We start from the raw sequence: 22,292 nt of genomic DNA, 5'->3' as shown, positions 1-22,292 counted from the left end.
TCTAGGTTTCCAGCATCCTTCATCTTTGGTGCTAGGGTACAAGTTGTAGTCTTGAACTATGCCCTTCCTTGGAGAAACTCAGCAACCACTGAGGTTTCCTTTCTGACAAGTGCATAGAAAGTATATGAAGCATTTTTCATGTCTCTCCTGTTAATCGGCAACAGGATCTGTTATCTAGCTATACCTTGTTTTTCCTGTTCTCAGTAGACCTTTTTGTAGCTGCTGTCACTGAATGCTCCTTTCTAGAAACTACATTTCTGTTCCTGATGGTGGCAAACAATGAACTGCCATGCAAATGCTGTGAGTCAAAACATTTCCTACATAAAGATCTTCAATCCAAAGTGTGGTTTCCTTGGAATGTTAAATTATTTGATTCAGAGAAATTTGGGGGTGTAACCACAACATGAGTTTTGGAGTAACAAAGGAAGAGAAAAGATTGCCTAGATCAAGAAGGAGAAATTTCTTCCTGGCTCTTATAGGTGACCAGAGGAAATCTTAAACACTCAAAGCCCCATAGAAAGTAATTTTGAAATAACAAAATGTCCCATGAGACAAAATTTAGTTGCTTCATCAGCTTCTTTTGCAAGTCCAGTGAATCAGCTGCAGACTTTATACTCTTCAATTAAATAGAAACACTCACCGCAATCCCAACCAGCTATGGGGTTTTTGGTACAGCTTAGCTTAAGAACTTAAACTGGTCACCACGGAAGCTATGCTTTTGACTTCAATTAATGAGAAACTGGGCCTCACAAGAAGTCCTTGGCAAGACATTTTTCAGTATCTTTAAACCCTAGTCCTTCCCCACTCATACTGTTTTAATAATTCTTTGGAAAACTGCTTATAGAGACTTTACCAAAGAAACAAATTTTTCCTCTTTTCTGTAGACACATAGGTTTACTGGTGTAGGAGTGCTCATAAACTAGCCAGCTGAAATTGTTTTATATAAACTTGCTTTAAAGCAGGGGAAGAGAAAGTATGTTTTACTTGTTGTTGCCTTTTTTCCACTTTAAAAGCATTTTGTACACAGATTAAAGGATGAAAACACAGATGAAATAGCCAGTACCAGTAGCTGTCAGCAGGATGAGGGGGGTAGCTTATAAAACAGAATAGAAAAGAAGACTAATTAATACTAACCAGGATTTTCTAGCTACCCAAAAGTTAGGGTACTCACACAATCCTTGGAATCGTCATTAGTTCAAAAGGTAACCTCTTCTGTTAGCAACCCAACTGAATCATTTCTATAGTGCATTACTACAAGCAGCCAGATGTTTGATAAAGCATTTTGGGAAAAGAACAGTATTCTCACTGTTAGTGGCAACAAAGATGATGACAATTTTGAAAGCTTCTGTTCTCAAAAAGTTTTTTTTTCTCGTCACGTGTGCTTAATAGGTGTGGATAGCATCCAGTGTCCAGCCTCTTATCAGAACCTTTCTACCTTTTAATGTCGTCCCGCACTGATGGATAGCCTAAACATTAGCAAGCAACCTTATATTGCAATAGTCATAGCTTGGCTTCCTCTGGTAAACCAAATGTCATTTGTTCCATTAAAAAAAATCCCTAAATCTATAAACACTCATTTACAACCTCAACGTTATTGAATGGCTTTCTTGCAGGAAAACAAACAGATCCCGGCTTGAATTCACTCCTCTGAGACATAAGCCTGTAAACATGAGTAACCCTTCCCTTGCAAGCGACCCTCACACTGAAGTCCACGAGCTATTTGCTTTGCATGAAGGTAGCTCATGCATGAAGGCCTGATCCAGGCTGCACTCAAGTCAATGGCTGTAGTACTAGTACTATCAGTTGCAGTGGGGATTTTGCAGAATTTGCCTTTATCTTTTTTCCTTAGCAGGTCAAAATCCTGAGGAAACACTTGAATGAAGAAATGAAAATCCAAAAGAGAGTTCGGGAAGGCCTTGAAAAGGATTAGGAGGTGAATTAAATAAACATCAGGCAGGAACCAGTGGCCCACTCACAGAAAGACTGGAAATACACACGAAAGCAAACAAAATCACTACCTAGCACTGCTGGAAACAGGGCATTCCCTAATCACCTGTGTCACACGATCCATTAATGATCACATGGTAATAGCCATCAGCAAAGAACTGAGAGGGAAGACATTTATTGTAGGAGATGACACACTGTTTGCAGTGGCCTATTCTGCTCTTCCTCAGCTTTGCTTGTTGGACAAACAGCATCTGTGCCAGGATAATAAACTTCCTATACGCTTGATTTTTGACTCAGGTCAGAGTTTGGCTTGATTAAAAAATAATAAATTAACATACAAGCTGAGGCTTGGCATGCAGGTTGAGTGAGTTTTGTAAGTGTAGTTGCATTACTGGGAAAAAAAAATTAAACATGAATAATCTGAAGTGCCACATTTCCACAACTTAAACATTCTGGTTATTTTAAAATCCAATTGTAATAAAAAGATTTTTTTAAAAAAATCATTCTTATTGTCTTTTTTTTTACACTTACCTAGTGATATTTTAATGAATTGAAATATATTTATTTTCTGTGAAATTTAAAACATTCCTTATGGTAATGCTGTGATTCCTGGTTCCAAGTTAAAATAACACACTCTAACATTATTGGCTTAGTGATTCTTCTAGTTGCATCATCCCAGCCAAAGGTGTCAGCCTCAGGCATCTCATCTGAATTTGCCTGGCCCACCCTTGTGAGGCTACTCAGCTGTTGAAGTCTCTAGATGTTTTTCCAGAATCCTAATTTCTTATTATGAGGGAATCAGATGAGAAATAAGGTATTTTTAACTTCCATTTTCATCATGTGCCTCTTCATTCTCTTCTTTGTTGGGATCAAGCATACAGTTGCCTGCTATTGTTACCGAGTTTAGCACAATGCATCCTGAGCTCAGAGAGACATTTGTTGACCCATTACACTTTTAGCTTCAGAAATCCAAAGCTGAACCAACCAGGAAAATTGCTGCAAGTCGCAGTGGGTGGATAGAAGGGCTGTGGAGGTCAGGTGTTCACAGGGCTCCTGTACCATCGAGAAATCGTGCACAGAAACCTGTGTGGATATGCCATGCAATGTAATTTAATGTATTCTGCATTACACCTGGCATGGAATTCACCTCATTGCACTTTAATCACCTAAAAACCGAGACACTCAAAGTCTCCCTGGGCTCCCTGTATAGTCAGTGGACAGAAAGAGGCACTTCATCTTTCCTATCCAGATGCCTCCCTGTGTTTGGACAACCAAGGCTGCAATGTGTGTGTTGGGAGTGTAAGAGGCTGGACTCACCAGAGGTCTATTTTAATATCATTCTGTGCAAATGCACGAAAGCCATCTCCTGCAGATTTCTGGATGTCTTGCAAGCCAGTGTTTCAGACAGCTGGAAAAGGCTGATTCCTTTTTTCCCATGTGGGCAAAATTTTCAGGCAGAAGAGGCTATTTCTGGGGAAGCTGAATGAACCTTAAAGGCTTAGAATTAACTTCCCTGGCCATTGGATAATCCATATGAACTAAGTGATGAGGGGTACGCAGAGGGGATAGGGAAAAGATGACCCCCTGAAAACAAGAGGAGGAAACCATAATGAGCATATTCATTAGCCAAGGGCAGACAAGTACATCCTTCCCGTTCTCAGATAATCCTGAGCAGACGGCTCTTTATTTGCACAGTGTCCTCACCCCCTTCGGATGCCCTGGCTAGTCTCCGAGAGGAGTCAGAGCAGCCTGGGGGGCCTGCCCTGCCTCAGCAGACAGATGTGAGCCAGGTTTACATGTGTGGTTGACATCAATTAGCTGAAGCAAGTTTCCATTTTCCAAAGGGTCAAGTCAGTTATTCCAGCAAACACAGGGAAGCTAGAAGGCTTTTGCCCACTGACCAAGTCATCCTAATGATTTTCCTGACCACAAACAACAAACAGTTAAGAAGCTTGTGAACTTGGGAGTATAACCTCTCCAAAACAACAAGGAAGGAAAAGCAGAGCTTCAACTAATAGCACTGCTGAGCATAAAACCAGTGTAGTTAATGACTCCAGCCCAAACCTTCAACCAGTCTGACCAAACGCCTTGCAAATGCAGCCCTCCGTAAGTCTAAAGGACAGGACACAGGACTGCACAAGGACCTATTCTGGGACCGCATCACTGGGACAGAGCAGACTCCATGTTGTTTCCATAGGCTCTCATGCAGTTTGGCACCACTGCAAGAGACAGAAATCCTCAGTAAGTGTTTAGTTAACTAACATTTATATTATAAACAGTGGGCAAAGGATGAGGAAATAGGACTTGAGCAAACCGTGAGAAAATGCCTTTTAGTCTGAGACCACAGCAAAGGGACTCCTAATCAAGGCAACACTGTGATTTTTCAGATTCCTCTGCCACACTATATTACAGCCTGGCCCCAGTGACAGAAGAATGCTTATTAAAATAAATTCTGATTAGAAAGCATTAATTTGAGTAACAAGGTTGCTGTTCTGCTGCTTAGATATTTTCCCAGAATTGAACTTTGGAAAGATGAGCTTATGCAGAAAGTACGCTGAGAAAGTACTTTCCTGGACTAAGACATAGTGATCAGCAGAGATATTGATCGTGCTGTCTCTGGAACAACAAGAATTATGTATTGATTTCTCTGGAGACTGGATTATGTATCGATTATGCTAGCTGCAAAGCAGAGGCTAAAGTAATGCTATAATCTCCGGCTAAAATGGTGCCTGTAGAGTAGTGAAGTCAATAGAAAGGGGAGATGAGAAATCCATTCAGTCAAAGGGTAAAGTCCCAGGGCAATTAATTAAATGGCAAAACTCTCCTTGGCTCAAGAAAGGCCAGGATTTCTACTTAAGTATTTAGCATCCTGAAAAGTTTCCTAATAGGAACCCAAAGGACACAGTGAATAACGCTTTGAGCAAGTAAATAATTCTAGCCCATCCTGAATCCATGTAACACACTGTGTTCAGACAGGCACTTCATTCATTGCTTACTTCAACCGGTTCATTAATGAAATGCATAGGGTTTAGAAAAATTTGAAAACTAGCTGTGGAGATAACTCCCGGACCAAGCCTTAAGGGACCATCCACTCTAGCCAGTGAAAAGCAATATTGTGTTGGCCTTTTATCAGCAAGATAATAAGCTTACAGGGGGACGGAGATGACGTGCTCGATATAAGTGATATAAGCTGAATTTGTACGAGAAAGGTAACAATGTAGAAAACAGTCCCTGAAGGCTCACTTTTCAAAACACAAAGCCTCTGTCTCGTATTAAACTCTGCAGACTGCTTTACAGAAGCTTAATGTTTCTTTCTTTCAGAGCTTCCCTTACAGTGACATTCAGCTTTTGTTTTGGCCATTCCAAAAACTAATTATAACACGTTCCCTAGAAGGCATTTAGTAAAACTAAACAGTTAGAGGAAGACCTGCCCTTCCAGGATTCAGTCAGAATCATTAAAAAGTGATACATGAAACTTTCCTTATGGGACATGGAAGGCTTTAGTGATCAGCGAAGATGACTCACTCAGAAGCGCAAGTGCTGAAGTTTGCATTTATTTGGGTGGTGAAAATAAGAAAGGGGAAAGAAATCTCAAGGAGAGAGCAACCAAAGGCAAAGATCCTTGGCATCAAGGTTAAAGCAACGTCATGCAAAAAGAAAAATAATCTTTGCCAAGGCACAGAGCTGAAAGAGGGTGTTTGTGAGCAGGAGCCTGGACTCAGCTGCATGGCTTTGTCCAGCAGAAGGGCTCATATATAATTTTAATTTCATCTCACCCATATTACATAGATGTTTTCTTCTCCATAAAGAACTGATTTGAGAGAAGAGCACATTTTAGCCAGTAGACAAGTAGAAGGCCAGGCACTGCTGATCAGCCAGTTTCCCTTTCATGGGACTTTTCCCTCCCTTCCTTATCCTATAATTGTTCATAAAAACAAAGACTTATTTTCATTTAGCAAAATACCCATTGCTAGCCTTAGGCTGGAGTAAGGAGGTTATTGCTGTGTCCAGCTAACCTTTTGCAGCAAAGAAAGAAATTGCAAGCATGGCCTTTATTCTGTGCATTTCCTGGAGGAAAGGAGACTGAACAGGAATTCAGATAAGAAAACTAATGCTGTTGCTGTTCTTCATATTCTGTGAAGTACATTAATGGGGATAACAATACACATTAGACATCCTATTCAGTAACATTTTTAGTACACAGCTGAGTCCAAATATAAACTATAATGGCATATGGAGACCATCTTAAGAGCCATTTCAAATCAATTTAGTTTTATATAGCGTCTCTCAAAGTATCTCAAGGTGATTTACAGTGAAGAAGAAAATAATGGGCTAGTGATTTAGTAGAGTAAGGCATGGCAGCTGTCAGGCAGGAAGGCAAAAATGCTGCATGGAGATGCAAAACTCTAATTTAAAAGCAGTACAAAGGTAAACATATCTCTTTGCTGTTCCAGTAAAAGAAGCAGCCAGGTAATGAAGCCAGGCTGGGTTCAGTTTAACTCAACTGTTCCACGAAGCACTGAGGGCTTTTCCATTTACAGACAGAACTGGAACTGAAAAATGAAACATTCCCACTCAACTGTTGAGATTAGGAAAAGCCAGGAAAGAAATATTTGTGACCAATTCATTTTAGCAGTTTTACCATCATATTTCACAACCTCAGAAATTTTAGACTTCCTGTGGGTTGGACTTTTGCCCTACAGGCTTATTAAGTCAAGAAGGCAGCTTTAAGTGCCTTTTTCATGGGAACTGTTAAAGCCTCTCTTGAAGAATCAAGACTCTAGTCAAGAAACCTTGATCTTGCCAGTGTGGAAACCATTGTGCTGCTCCTGTTAAGGAAAGGCAGCCTGCAGGTGGAGTTCCCTTCAGATCACAGTACTGAAGTGGCACATGCCTCGTTGGGTCTCTTCCTCTTAATGGTCAAGGTGGCACATGCCTCATTAGGTCTCTTCCTCTTAACGGACAAGGCCCTTTCACCAGTGCTCATCCCCACATAGCCCCTGAGGAGCAGCCAGCTCACAGTTGGACCTCCTCAGAGGTTAACAATTCTTCAGAGCATGTTTCAAGGGTGGGAGGTGTCTTCAGCTACAGGACACCTCTTCTGTGGATTTTCACTCTCCTGCTCACCACTCAAGTGAAGCTGCTAAGGAAGCTGTGAAAAAGCTTGTATTTTGGCATCCTTAGCGTGAAGATAACATGTCCCTCCCATCAAATAGTTCAGAATTGCCTGTTGGATATGAATGTTTCAACAAACTTGAGGCAAGAGAGAGGGAATACTAATGTCTTCGTAGGTAACAACCTGAGTACATAGAATCATAGAACAGCCCAGGTTGGAAGGGACCTCAAAAGATCACCTGGTCCAACCTTTTGTCGGAAAGGGAGCCTAGATGAGGTTATCTTGCACCCTGTCTAATCGCATCTTGAAAACCTCCAGTGATGGGGACTCTACCATGTCCCTGGGGAGGTTGTTCCTACATGCCACTTCTCCGAGAGGCTTAAACCATCCGTTTTCCCTTCCAGGTGCCAAGACGCATTCAGAATTTGTTATCGCTGTTGCTTGTAAGCCAGGGAGACAGTGGAAGCCTGACCCGCTCATGCCATTCCTGGCATCAGCCACAACAAAGGCTGCTAGATCTCTTCTCAACTTCCCCAGTGAGCACGTAGAGGCTCTTCAGGATGTTAAAGCTGTGAAGAGCCTGAATCATGATTACTTGAAAAAGTGCCCCCTCCCTCAACCATCTTGGCAAGTGCTGAGTTTGTTTAGCAGCTTCGGGGCTGATGCTGAATGTTCTCACACAGAGCTCTCCATACGGGAATTCAATGCTCCCACACGTTTGAGTCTGCTAACTGCACAGCGCGGTGTAGCACCATCTTGCAGACAGTGGCTGTGTGTGTCACATGAGGCTATAAGCACTGGTGTGATGTCTATTCATCTGAGGAAGTATTTTCTTTTCCTTTCTGCTGTGCAAGTAGTATATGTTTTATTAAATAAAGTGCATGTTCCCTATGCAAATGAATGCACTTTAGAATGATGATATACTGACACATTGTATGTTAAATATGTATGACATTTAAAAATCTAAGCAAGAGCTAAAAATCATTTATAAATATTAAAGAGCATGAAGTCTACTTTTTGTTTTCATTTTGCTTCTTATCATGCACTCGGGAAAAATATTCCTCATATTGTAAGACTGAATTATCTGTCCAAGAACTAAACCTATAATTTTATTCTATCAGTCAAGCTGTATGTCACACTATTTTTATATCAAGACAATCAGGTTCTCTGAAGCACAGACACACACCTACTTAAAAGAAGCGTTTCCCTGAAAGTAGAAGACTGGAATCAGCGGCAATTGGTATCTTTCAAGGGACTGATAACTAAATGGAGAAATGCATCTCCTAATGAAAAGGTTTCTTTGCTGTCCAGGATGATATTCCATTAGGACATTTGGGTCCAGATTCATTCCTCTTGACTGCAAGCATCTAACATGGCTTCAAATCATTGGCTTCTAATGGCTTAAAATCTGTCCTTTAGAGGTTCTTATTTCTCTTTCTTGACAAGAAAGGACAGTAGGCCGTCTGAACTCCTAACCTGAGTACCTTAGTTAGGTATCTAAAAAGAAATGAAATTAATTCAGGCCTTGCTCTATTTTTTAAGTATTTGGTGCGTGGGAGACCCGTTAGAGAATCTAGCATTCAACCCATTGCTATGGCACAGTCAACCTTGCCTCTACAAAGTATTTTCTGCTACACAGGGCTTAAACATCCCTCTGGGAAGAAGCAGAAGTTTCCTATTAAGAAAAAAAAGTGCAGCGAGACCAATGCAGACATTAAAGCACCATTACCAGGGAGGCAGTTTTAGATTACAAGTGACGGAGCACAACTTTGTGTTTCCTTCTGCCCAAAGACGTTAAGGTAACTTGCAAATACCAGAAAAGTTTCAGAACAGACTGTAAATATCTTGTGCCCATTTTATGTACTGAGAAACCAGGTGCACAGGTCAAATATGAAGTGCAGAGCATGGCAGAGAATGGAAACTCCAGCTCTGGAGTCCCAGTAATTTCCCTTCCTTGTAACACCACCATTTTTTCTTGATGAAGAAGCAACTGCTCTCAGATTGGTCTTCACTGCACATTCACTTACCTCACTAAACTATTCCATGTGCTTCTGCTGCGCTATGGGGCTGCTGGCAAATGGACAAGGATGGCAGGAGTGCCATGGGACAGCAGGGAAGGGATTTGGCGTCTGGAAACCTGCACCAAGACCATCTGAAACGAAGCAGTGCTATCCTTCTCTCACTTTACTAGCCCTGCTATCAGCAAAATGCCTTTCTCCATTTCCAGATGAGAACTAGAGCAGTGGGAAATATTTTCCCTCAGTATTTGTCCCTCGTTCCTCTGTTGACAGAAAATTTAAGACAAATGGTCATTTCGGTGGATTAAAAAAGCAGTAGAACTTCATGCCCCTAATGAATGGGCAGCGGGAACTCATACTGGCAGTGCTAAATGGCTGCACATGAAACTAGCCAGGCTCAGTAAATGAAGCCAGATCCCAGAATCCAGTCTGAGATAACTGAAAGTATGCATTGAAATTTATTGTAAGAAAATGACTGACTGGAAAAAAAGGGGTCTGCTCTGCCCCTGCACCTCCAAAACATATTGTACCATTTAAAGGCTTTAGAAAGACATCTGCCAAAAATGCAATTAATTCTCCTGAAGGTCAAATGTAATTTCTCCTGTAAAACAGTTGAAGCAGCAATTGTACATCTTGATTACTCTTATGAAATCAACTTAGGAAGAATCCTAGGATTGTTCTTGTGTTTGAAGTTGGATGTTTGTTGCTTACTGGCAGTGACTTTTTTAACCTTTGTTGCAAAGGTTAAACATGTTCAGCAAATGATCGAAACCCCCTCAAAAAAGGGTTATCCCAGTGCAGCCTGTTCAAAGTTCCCGCAGCAGATTTGTAGTTCTGTTTGGAGTGCCACCCTGTGGACACAGCTGCTACCATGAGCTCCTCTCCTTCCAACAGCCATGAGATGCAACGCTGAGGAACCGACAACGGTGGAAACAAGAACGGGTGATAGCACCTCTCAGCTCCAAAACACTCTGTCCCATGTCAGTCTTGCATGTCCCTGGCTACCCTGGGGCAAATGGTGGTGGGGGAGGAGTGGGAATTTTTGTACCAAAATACAGTGTCTGTTACCAAAGACCATTTTGGCCCATGCTTTCTACACAACAGTATATGAAATGCCACCACCTCTTTTGAGCTGGATAGGAAATAATTGTGGCATCTGTTGATAACAGCTGAGGTCTCTTGCATTACACCACAGATGTAGAGATTTGCACACCGAGAAAAGACCAGAGAAGGAGGGGGCTTCTCTGCAGACCAGATGAATTAAGCCCCTGGTAAACTCAAGTTCATCCTTAGAAGTCAATTGCTGGATTGGATTATAATTTTTTTTCTCTCTGACTGTTTGTGTAAGTCTTGCAGGTTTGTTCACTGGAGATTGCCACCATAAATTTTAGGACTCTGGTTTACAAAGCCTGTAACAACCTTGTTTAGCAAAGGTGTGCCTTGCAGCATTCCTTCAGTAATGCCACTTTGGCTGCCCCTTACCTCTGGGGTGAGGTATTTCATCATGATTTCCTTTCCTTTCTCTCCCAGCTTTTCATCTGGAGCAATTTCATATTCTGCCTGGAACAGATATAAAAAAAAAAGTCAATATTTGCACTCCTATTTCACCATTATAACTTCATTTTGGATGTGGCCTTAATGGAACGCTCTGTCTGAAAAATCTGAAGGATAAATACCATTTTCTGATGGAAGTAAAACCCATACACACAATCCTATTAAAAACCTTCCACTATATTTTGACCAAACCCTAGCGGTGCATTTTCTGAGACGATGTCTCTTAATTAACACCAATAAAATGTAATTCATTTATATTTTATAGCCTTGCCAAGCCAGCTTTCAGAAAGCATTCAGTGACTAGAAACGGCAACTTTACTTGGTTTTGCTCAAAGGGAAGATGGACACAAAAGGTGTCTTTTGACTTTTGAGTAGCAGAGAAAGTGAATGTTTGTTAATTCTTGCCACAGTGGTATTTCAAGCACCAGGTGAACTCCTTCAGTAGACTGTCTTTTTGGTCAAATGTGTCCTTCCTATTTATTTACGCCTTCCCCTTGGTCTAACACTTCCCCTTGGTCTAACACTCCCTCTCCAAAGCAGAGCGATTTGCCCATCACTTTTAGTGATCCTTGACTCAGTCCCTCCAGAAGGCAGATCTAAGAGCTAATTTCTTAGGCAGATTTCTTAGCACCAAGATAAAACAAGAGAGACCATTTAGAGGAATAGACACTATAGGCAAAATTCTCCTTGACTTCCCCGGTGCATTAAAAAAGAGAGCACCACATTCCCCCCAACAAAGTTTACCTACATTTTAAAATTCTGACTATTCTACGTATTGTAGCATTACTGACTTTTGATGAGTTGCAGGACAACTTTTACATAAGAATCAAAGGAAGCATTACTTGTGCACCACGAAGACATTAATCCATGGAATTTTGGATCCATGGCAGGCATTCGAAGGAAACACGCACTGCGTGGGACTCAGCAGCTAAATGACAACGACAAGTTCTTAGAGACATTCCCACTTGGCACTGCCCAGGATACAAAGCTGTAGCCTTAGGATCAAAATATTTTCCAGGAAAAAAAAAAAAAGAAGACAGTCTAACAGCTTTCGTGACTGCTCGTATTAGAAAAAGGATCCCAGAAAGTCCTGCCAAACCAATTAAGTAATCTGGTCCAATACAAGCTGTCTGAGATGATAAATGAGGAGGAAGTTAAAAGAAAAAAAAAAAAGGTAAGTCAGACTGAACTGGCAAACACTTGGAAGAACAAATTTCAGAACTATTGCCCACTGGAAGACGTATGTACTACTCTGAGCTTGACGCAATGAATCCGAAGGCAGGCTGTAATGGATACCCTAGCTAAGCAGACCTAGGAATGACATGAAAACCACAATGTAGTAATAATGCTATTACCCATCTATCTGGCCAGTGCTGATTTAGCTATTGCAGCTTAAGTCTGAAGCTACATATTTATACACATACATAGCAGGTTGCCTGAACAATCTAGAACGACGATCTGATTTGGTTTGGCAAATGACAATGACCGCAAATAACAGAGAAACCTGTGCTGCTGATGAAAAATACACCGAAAGCTAAAATCCACAAGTGCAGTACTTCTCTTTGAGTGACCATTTTGGGGATGAACTGATTACGTTCTCATAAAACTTAATACAAGGGTTTAAAAAAATCTTTCATCCAATTTCCTGTCCTTTTAGATGGTATCGGAGTATAGGTCATTTCAGCTCTTAAAGCACAGACACTCTCGAATGTTTACAGCATCTTAACAGCATTTTTCTCCATGATTCCTTGCTAGAGGATAAAGCAATGGCAAGATTAACAGAAGGAACAATTTTTTAAAAGGTCAAAGTTGCATCTTATTTGGACCTTACAGTTTATGCTTAGGTTCACAGACAAACTAGGTATTTTTCATATAAAAGAAAACAGAAACAATATATTTTAATAAAAGAAAATAATTGTACTTAAGTGTAACTGTCTGTGCAGAAGACTGCAAAGAAAGGAGAACTCCTTGGCATTGCCTCGGCATGGAAGCATCCAGGAGATCTTCTGAGCCTTCCATTCAATGCTATTTACAATTTATCCAATAATGACCATTTCTTTCTCCTTCATTTGCTTTTATAGACTCCGGATCCTCGTGAAATATTGGCTCCCTAGTAAATAAACCTGATTCAAAGTCATCATCTGCCATTTGAAGTGCATCAGGGAGATGTCAAAAAATCTGATGTCCTTTTTGCCACAGGTACCCTATTACATTTACATCCCATCTGAATTGTACAACAGGAAGCAAATCAGGACAGACCAGAAGAAGACAGACGTTTAGCAGGAATTGGATCAGTGTTCTGAAATGCAATTCCTGATGGGATCCAACATATGCAGAGCTAAATGCACACACACACACATATACACAGAGTATCTAATTCTGTCTCAAGATAGTTGGGAAGGAATAAAAGGAAAGTTTAATTATACTTGCATTTGACATCTCAGAAAATGTGACACTGTGGTGGTGAAGGTAGGAAGTGACAGACAAGTGAGGATGTGAGAAGGAACCATAAGCTCCAACTGTGAACAATGTTGATTTCACTGTAGCTCAAGTACTAGAAGCCCGTTTCATTTTGTTTCTAAGTTCATTATTATTTCTCCCTTCAGTGCCACTTTCGAGCTATTCGGCAACAGATACTGGTACATTTTCAGCCACGGACTGTTATTACAGGAAGAATTGCCCATGTAGACAGACAGAGTGACTTCCCCATGCTCACTCTGCCGCATGCCTGGGAAGCATACCAAGGTCCTCAACTTAATCTTGTGCTTAAATCACAAGATACATCCCCTTCTTCCACAATACTCAAAAGTACGGCTACAGTTTGCAAATCCCTAATTGCTAGAAATAACATCGTTACTTAAAATCCATGTGGAACAAAATATTTTCCATTATTCCTTTGATGAATCCAGGCATGTGTTTTAAGGCTCCTGCTCTGAAGTCTAATAGCTTCTCCATGCCCTAGTTAGGTCAGACAAGGCCCTATTCATAGCTCAAAAATGAGGGGAGGATTTACGATCACCCTGACTGCATGGGACGAGCTGCAGGGAAGGCTCTTTCTGTGGGCAGGCACTGATCCTTCAGTCCAAATGGCGAGAGGATGTGGGCTGGCCGATGTTTGTTGCTAACTTTTCTTTTGGCTGCCGTTTCAAAGGTAGTAGTTACTTCAGTGGCTCCTGCTTCCCTAGAAGCAACCCTGGCTGAATGGGGACACAGGGGTGCAAAGTGTCCTTCCCTTCGGAGCAGCCGCCCTTAGGATGGGCTGAGCGAGATCGGATGGGAAAACGCACTTCCACTGGGAAAGGGAGCAACGTCCAGCCGTGGCTGGCTGCGGGACGGGGCTGTGGGCTCAGGGACGGCTGAGCAAGAGGTTCGGGGGCTGGAGGGTGCCTGTGACCAATAAAGAGCATCGCCAGGGGAATGGCATAGGGACCCAGCGGGGGCTCACGTCAGCAACCTTAATTCTGACACATCGTTTTATCTAGTGTTTGATTTTCATCTTAAAAACTCTCTCTCCCACGGCAGGTAGCTGATGGTTGCCTATGGGAGTGTGGCATAGCCACAGGAGTCAGTCCCTTGTACCCACCAGGAGATGGAGATGGGAACAGACACTCCCACCAGAGCGGTTTCGGCTTAGAATCATAGAATCATAGAATCATTGAGGTTGGAAAAGACCTCTAAGATCATCGAGTCCAACTGTCAACCCAACACCACCACCCACTAAACCATGTCCCTAAGCACCTCATCTACGCGTCTTTTAAATACCTCCAGGGATGGGGACTCAACCACTTCCCTGGGCAGCCTGTTCCAATGTTTAACCACTCTTTCAGTAAAGACATTTTTCCTTACATCCAATCTAAACCTCCCCTGGTGCAACTTGAGGCCATTTCCTCTCGTCCTATCGCTCGTTACTTGGGAGAAGAGACCGACACCCACCTGGCTACAACCTCCTTTCAGGTAGTTGTAGAGAGCGATGAGGTCTCCCCTCAGCCTCCTTTTCTCCAGGCTAAACAACCCCAGTTCCCTCAGCCGCTCCTCATCAGACTTGTTCTCCAGACCCCTCACCAGCCTCATTGCCCTTCTCTGGACATGGCTCCAGCACCTCAACGTCCTTCTTGTAGTGAGGGGCCCAAAACTGAACACAGTATTCGAGGTGCGGATATTCGAGGCTTCTTGGTATAAGTCACCTCCTGAGCATCTGCATTAGGCTACTGGCATTTCGGTCCCAATTTTACACCACCACTTTCTCAGCTCCCTCCTCTGTTATCCCCAGCATCTCTCTCTGCTCCACCTCCTGCTTACTCCTTCCTCGGACTCCAGGCTCTGCCCTGTTATTACTCTGTGCTCCAGCATCTGCCCTTGCACTTGCCTCTGCTGAAGATTTAAAATCTGTGACTGAAAATTGGAAGGCAAAACCCAAACAGCTGGGATTCATAATAACTTGCATTTCTAAATGAAAAGTGAACTCGAAACCACATTTTTCATATTTAAACGCAGGGCAAAAAGAGCCCTTTTGACTGTTTAAAAACACGTTTTGAGTTAATGAGTTTGTTGATATCAACAAACTGGCATTTCTGATGGAAAAAGCCTTGAACAGCTTTAAGACACACATACACAGATGGTTTATATACCATGTAAGGGACTTAAGCAAATGAAATCTCCCTAACAGCAAGACAGGGTTTTTACAAATGGCATTAAATGGATGCTCGCTCATCCTTTTACCCCAGGTAAGTGTAATGTCTAGTGAAGCGCTCAGCTGAAAAGTCCACCTGAGGAGATCATGCCTCTCGCCCCCAGCCCCCGTGCCCAGATAGCACAAGCAGAAACAACCTGGAGAGGCAGTGGGGCTATTTTCCACCAGGGGATGTATTTCTGTGCAACTTCAGTGCAAAGAAATAACATCATACAGGCTAGAGAGAAAATAATGTCAGGTTATTTTCTCCTTGACCAGAATTAGCCACGTTCTCCTCCAGTCAGTCTAAATCTGGTCCACATTAAAATGTTAAAAGCCCTCCCCTGGAAAAAAAAAATTAAAAAATTATGGATGTGAGTAGACAAAGCAGGAAAGGGAGTCCAGAAGCTAAAGTCTTTGTTATAACAGCACATAAAAATCACAGGAGAGGAGACGGAAATGTCAGGAGCTGGCACCCCGGGAATGTGCTGTTGAGAAGGAGACAGGGGCAAGAGGTCCCTGCTGAACTGCCACCTTCTTGTGCTGGAGGCACGGGCTGCGGGGAAGGAAACGCGTCTTGCTAGCAGATTCCTTGCTCACTGATCTGCCTTTCAGCACAGGAAATGTATCTCCTAACACTTTATTTTAATGGCTGTCTTTCAACAGCTCCAAAGTTGTATGATGTCGCTAAAATATTTGTAAGCACAGCAAAGCATGCTTTAGGGCTGTGCGTGAATTCTTTCTTAAGGGCTTACAGGGGAGCTGATTTAATCATAAACCATCTCCATTTAATGATAATAGTTTACGTTCGCATAGTTCCTTCATCTGAATGACTACATAAGGGTTTGGTGAACTATTCATGGGAGATCTTTGTGTTTACATGCACACAGATAAGCACGCAATGCATTCAGAGGCACAAGTTGCAGCCATCAGTACTCTGTCATGAAATTGTTTGCACAATATCCGTAATAAGAGATGGCTCTCTGTCCTTATAGCCTTACCATACTGGCTAGGAAAAGGGGTTGCTGTTGTCCCATTTCCCAGCCAGTCAGCCACACTGATGGCCACTTACCGGTCCCACAGCAGCAGTGGGAACCAAACTCCCACAGCTCCACCAGTGCTGCACTGCAAAGCTCTGCATCTCTTCATTTTTATCGCTTTTATCATTTAATGTTGGGGCCTACTGCTTACAAACCACATATCTTTGTAGTCTGTTTTACAATTGATAGATTGTGGCTAATTACCCAAACACTGTTCTCAGAAAACATGTAGAAACTTTATGCCTCTGAGCACTTTAATCTCAATTATTGGTTGAAATTGGCCAAGGTATTCACAGGTTTCAGAGGGAACTGACAGATACACACATACATGCATGCAGAATTTAATGATAGAAATCCTCTTTTCTTCAGAAAGCAGCCTAACAACTGTTGAGCTGCACAGATATAAAAACCCAGATGCTGCTATAATTAGATTTGCAGGAGACTACATCAGACCAGGTTATTTATTTCACCCAAAAGCTGAAATAAATGTCCAGCAAAGAGGGGATTTTTTTTTTCTTTTTGCGTATTCTGGTCTGCAAGGTCTGGTTGATTTTACCGGTATTTGGAAGCAAAGGTGTGAGAGAGAGCTTGCAAAATTTAGTCTCATATAAGTATGGGAATGGAGGTTGTTGGTAGGTTGTTAAGTGTCTGACTCAGCTTCTCGTTTCCTCCCAGGAGCCCCGATCACTGCTTTCTTTGCAGGCAGTTGAGTGCACTGGTTAGAAAACTGTATTAAAAATTGGGAAGCATCAATTACTGGCTTCTGCCAATGACTTACTGTGCGACCTGGTAAAGTCACTTAGCTGCGCTCTGTAAAAGAGAGGTGGTCCTACCTCTCAATGTGCAAAAAGCTCTGTGAGCCTCTCATGAACAGCTAAATATTTTCCTCTACTATTTTTTTCTTTTTATTTGATATTACACAAAAGCTAAGTTTTGCATCTCATGTTAGAAAAATATCTAAGTCAAAAGAAAATGGAGGGTCTTGGCTTTTTCTGCTTGGGGCTTGTTACAGCAGGTGGTCTCCAAAAGGTTTCACATTCCTGGTGGTCTCAGAATAGGGCTGTAAAATCAAACTTCTGGTCTCATTACAGGACTTCTTTGCCTAACGTAGGACTTGGCCTGAATCCCACCACTGACTCAACACAGTGTGAACCCGTTGGGTGAATTTCAGTAGCAATCATCCAATTTAATGGCTATGTGCTGTGTTGCTTGACCTTAATATTGCCTAATACAGGGATTTTCATGGGCTGGTAGCAAGCTGGTACAGAATTTGAAATCAATAAACAAAGGAGACTGCTGCTAATTAGCGTTAAAAAGAGGAGAGAAAGAGTAAATATTCAGACCTCCACACAGCCAGGCATTTTGTTCATTAAATCCTCGTACTGCCAGTCTGAGCCTAACTGGGAACAGATCGCTGGCCCAGTAAAGGTACACAGGGCAGCTCCAGCCTGCAAAAGCAACCCAGGGGTGGGTGCAAAGCACATCCTTGCAAAAGGATTTGGGGGTATCAGTCTGGGATTGCTCGGAGAGGGAGCTTTAAAACAAAGCCAGTCCCACCACAAGCTTTCGCAGGACCGGTGTCGCCTGTGCTGCATGGGTGCTGGGAAGACACGGAGTTTCAGTGCTTGGCACTGCTCCATAGGTCTTCAGGAGAATGAAGTGACACAGTGCCCTCAATTCCTGCAGCCGGAGGCGGGCTGGGTAGCCGGCGTTGCTGGGAGAGGCTGGGAGAGGCTCTCGGCAGCGCTGCGGCGATGGTTATCACGCAGTGCTCTGGGGCTGGTGGTACTGGGGACACACACGGGGGGACAGTAATGTTTCTTTTTGCCCAGATGTTATTACTGCTGTCAGCTTAACTGGTACGCCCTGAGCACCTGCTGCCAGGCGTGTGCAGAGCTCACACGATGTGGGCTTGTTCTCCACAGCCCTTGGGCGCTGCTGGAACCAAAATGTGATGCCTGCCGCGGCGAGGAGGCGTGAGAAAAGAACAGAGCTTCGCTAACCCTCTCCAAACTGAGGACGGCTCTGTCTCTTCTGTCTGAAATTAAAACCACTTGGAAGCAGTCTTTTGTGACTGTCTCCCAAAGGATTTCTGCAGCTTCCTAGAGGGATGGCCATCACCCATCTCCTTGGGGCTGCGGGCATCACACCTTATGTGGCATTTCTGCGGGGATGCCAATCCCCAGACGGGTGCATGATGTTTCATCAGTGGCAGATACATCACTAGACGATGCCGGTTCAGTGCAGGACAAACACATCCAGGGTACCCAAAATGTCCTCCTGCCTGCTGGCCTTGAGCACAGCTGCACAGAGCATTTGTCAGATGTAGCAGTTTCACGTACCTCGATGGCTAAACCTTTCACTGGGGAAAACCATGACCAGTGCTAGGAATATCAGGTAGAAGTTGTGACCAGCTAAAACTGATTTGAATAGGACTTTATCCAACACTTTCTGTGGTGCTGTAGATTTGCTGTAGATACTGCAGTACTAACATAAACTTTAAGTGACCACGTGTCCTTTCCCAGACTCTTACTTTTACAACTTCAGTGCAATCCTCATATCTCCCTATTCTTCAGAGTAGCTTCACCATGGTACAAACAAAAAAAAATGTATTCCTGTTGGTATGCATCGTTTTGCTTTTGACCGTCAGTGTTAGCCAGGGAGCAAAGGCCCCCGGACACTCATATTCAGCAGTGGCAAGTTCATCTTCCTCTCTGGTACAATTTAGCCTTTTGGCTCATCAACACCTTATCCTTCCACAGGCTCCCAGCAAGAAAGCCACTGAGAGACTTTTCCACTGTGAACAGCTTCTCCTGCTGGCACTACACACAGCCAAGTGCTGCCAGACTGGGAAAGAGCGTCAGGTCCCCTGGGGCTGGGGGGTGTTGCTCAGTGGCTGGGTTAACTGATAGCTCACTTGGGTGGAAAATGGAGCAGATTTGTTTCTTGGTGACCTCAACCAAGTCACTTCTATACCTTGTGCCTCTGTTTTCCTATTTGAAAAACCAGGATAACAATCAGGATGTCCTTTGTAAATCACCCTGAAGTCTACCAATGAAAAGGCTTGGTAAGACATAGGTATTAGAATTATCATACTCCTCACCCTCTCTTGTCAGTCCATTCATCATCTTCCCTTTCCCCCCAGTGCCTCCCAGCACTGCAGGCTTCACCCACATCAAAAGACATGACTCATAGCAGCTCAGCTGCTTGGGCGTTGACATGAAGGGAGGCTACGCCAGCACCGTGCCTGCCCTTCTCCCGCTCCAGTGGCTCGCGCTCCCCAAGGCTGGTACCCACTGCAGGCTTCACCCACATCAAAAGACATGACTCATAGCAGCTCAGCTGCTTGGGCGTTGACATGAAGGGAGGCTACGCCAGCACCGTGCCTGCCCTTCTCCCGCTCCAGTGGCCCAACCCCACGTGCAGCACTGCCCCTCTACCACCAATGATGTTGGGATGCTGATGGGGACAGTCCTGTCCGCTGCTTGCTCAGGTGCGTTAGACACAAAATCACGTCCCATGAAACAGCGATTTCTTGGGGTCAGGGGAGTCTCCTCTGTCAGGAGAGCACTGTGAAACACCCCAAAATATCACAAGAATTGACTTACCACCGAGTCAAGGAACCTAATGCAGCACTCGAGCTCGGGTCGAGTTTCACAGAACTGCCGAAAGAGAAGCCTTCCAATCGGCTGCTTTTCGCATATGCTGCAGTAATCTCTCTCTAGAGGCAATAAAGAGAAGAAGAGAAGCATGAAAATGAGAAGAGCTTTGCCTTTTGGGTTGGTTAAGAGTTTAAAGCATTGCAAGTAAGTGCAGAACTACGACCCCAAATCAGAACTGCCGCCTTCTCCCCGCCACTACATTTCAGGTATCCAAATACAGATATAATTAATGGCTTTAAGACTCAAACAAGAGAGGCTCAATTTTATAGAGCTCATATTGGTAAAAGTCCCGCAAAAGCCATTCAGCTATTATGAAAAAACAATTTCACATTTTTCTGTGGTGGAAATATATGCACTCTGCAAAGGTACTGCCCAGATTGGTGGTGTTTGTGGGAATGTGGGGAGCAAATTACAAGTCCTTGAAATGTGAGTCATACATTAAAGGGTAGGGAAAGCTGGAATTTGTGGAGACGTTCCTGAATGCTTCCTAGATATGCACTAAAGTGCCCCTAACCTCTGGAAATGCTAAACCCACTTTCTACTAAACAATAATTGCAAACTATGTATTTTCAAAGGTTTCAAAATTTCTGCTATTTACTTGCTGAGCATTAACGAATGGATGGAGCATATGGCATCTAGCTGGTTTCAGTTTCACACAGCACTCCTTTACAGAACTGTATTTCCCCTTAAATGCCATTTTTAAATGACATTCCCCTGTGCTGGTGCATCCAGAACCATCACTCCCAGTAAAGCAAAAGGTCCTTTACCCATCACAGGGACTATCTGAAGGAAAACATGGGAGAAGGGCAGGCATCATTAACTGGCATTGCACCAGTAAAATGCCAAGAGCTTTGGATATTTTTCTGTTGAGAGCAGCAAATCCCCCAGCCTGTTTGGAGCAGCAGTTCTTGCTCAAGACACGTTATTCTTCTAGAAGCACACACATGTCAAACAACATACTGTGTTTCCTTGAGCGTTCCTCTCACCACCCTCCTCGCTGCCATATGGCACTTGCTGTTATTATGGAAACAACCAGCTTCTAAACACATAACATAGCACTGCAAACAGACATACGAAACCCACACAAGTTGTCAGTGCCTTGGTTACTTCTCTCCCAGGCCTGGAGTCACTCCAGCAATGTCTTTTATTCCCCCTTTGCTTTGGCCCTCTGCACCCTTCAGCTCCATCCACTCCAAGGAGAACATCTGCAGGCACACGGCTGCGATGGAACTCGCCTTTGCCATGGAGGCATCCAGCTGAAGGGCTCACTCATCACAGGTCGCGCCCTGGGGACCATGTTCTGCAAAACCAGGACATCCCTCCTGTATGGAAAATGTTGTATGAGATGTTGGACTTGCTGACCTGTAGCTGGGTGGCAGGTGGGCAGGAGCACCCAAGGCTGCCCCTTGTAAAAGGAAGGAGGGTGCTTGCCCAGTGCTACGCCTGTGTGCAGGTATGGCTGTACTTCAGGAACTGGCTCCTGAAGCACCTACAGGGTGGTTGCTGGAGACATGGGTTGGGGCTAGCTGGACTGTGCTTTTAATTCAGTGTGGTCCTGCTCTGGTCCGGCCTTCCGAAGCAGTCTGGAACAACGTACCAGCACCATTTTGTGGCTGGCATTGCCAGTCCATTTTGGTTCAGGATATCACTCAATCTATCCAGAAGATTGCAATGCTTTGATACCCTCTAGCAAATACAACTGGATCGAAATGACTGTGTAAATCTTAACTTGACCTCCAGTCTATCTAACTGTCAGCAGCAAGCCCGTGGCACTGGTTTGTTTGCTGGAGGAGTTTGTTTGAGGCTGGAGCCTCCGGCATGGAACATCACAACACAGACATGTATGGCGAGAAAGCCAGCGGGCTCGCTTGGACGCTGAGCAGCCTTGGGGGTGTCCTTGTGAGTGGTACAAGCTTATGCTGCTTGTCAGAGTGTCTTGGTTTCGGCTGGGATAGAGTTAGTTTTCTTCCTAGTAGCTGGTACAGTGCTGTGTTTGGATTTAGGATGAGAATAATGTTGATAACACACCAATGTTTTAGTAGTTGCTAAGTAGTGCTTACGCTAGTCAAGGACGTTTCAGCTTCCCATGCTCTGCTGACTGAGAAGGCTGGAGGTGCACAAGAAGCTGGGAGGGGGCACAGCCAGGACAGCTGACCCCAACTGGCCAAAGGGACATTCCATACCATGTGACGTCATGCTCAGTACATAAACTGGGGGAAAGCTGGCCGGGGGGGCCGCTGCTCGGGGACTGGCTGGGCATCGGTCGGCGGGTGGTGAGCAATTGCA

At 43.7% G+C, this 22,292-nt stretch overlaps 1 protein-coding gene across 1 annotated transcript in view; it reads right to left on the bottom strand.

Moving 5' to 3' along the window:
* GRK5 (G protein-coupled receptor kinase 5) overlaps nucleotides 1-22,292 on the bottom strand; it is a gene marked incomplete at its 5' end in the record, with an annotated part of 98,347 nt that overhangs the window by 39,581 nt on the left and 36,474 nt on the right. Inside the window, 2 exons of the mRNA XM_009277915.2 lie at nucleotides 10,564-10,641; nucleotides 19,953-20,065. Of these exons, the coding sequence (XP_009276190.1) occupies nucleotides 10,564-10,641; nucleotides 19,953-20,065 (191 nt within the window). The remainder of the gene's footprint in view (nucleotides 1-10,563; nucleotides 10,642-19,952; nucleotides 20,066-22,292) is intronic.

Source organism: Aptenodytes forsteri, unplaced genomic scaffold (assembly GCF_000699145.1).
Source record: "Aptenodytes forsteri isolate BGI_AS27 unplaced genomic scaffold, ASM69914v1 Scaffold15, whole genome shotgun sequence".
NCBI lineage: Eukaryota > Metazoa > Chordata > Aves > Sphenisciformes > Spheniscidae > Aptenodytes > Aptenodytes forsteri.
The sequence above is the reverse complement of the archived record's forward strand: the minus strand, read 5'-3'. Positions and strand labels throughout refer to the sequence as shown.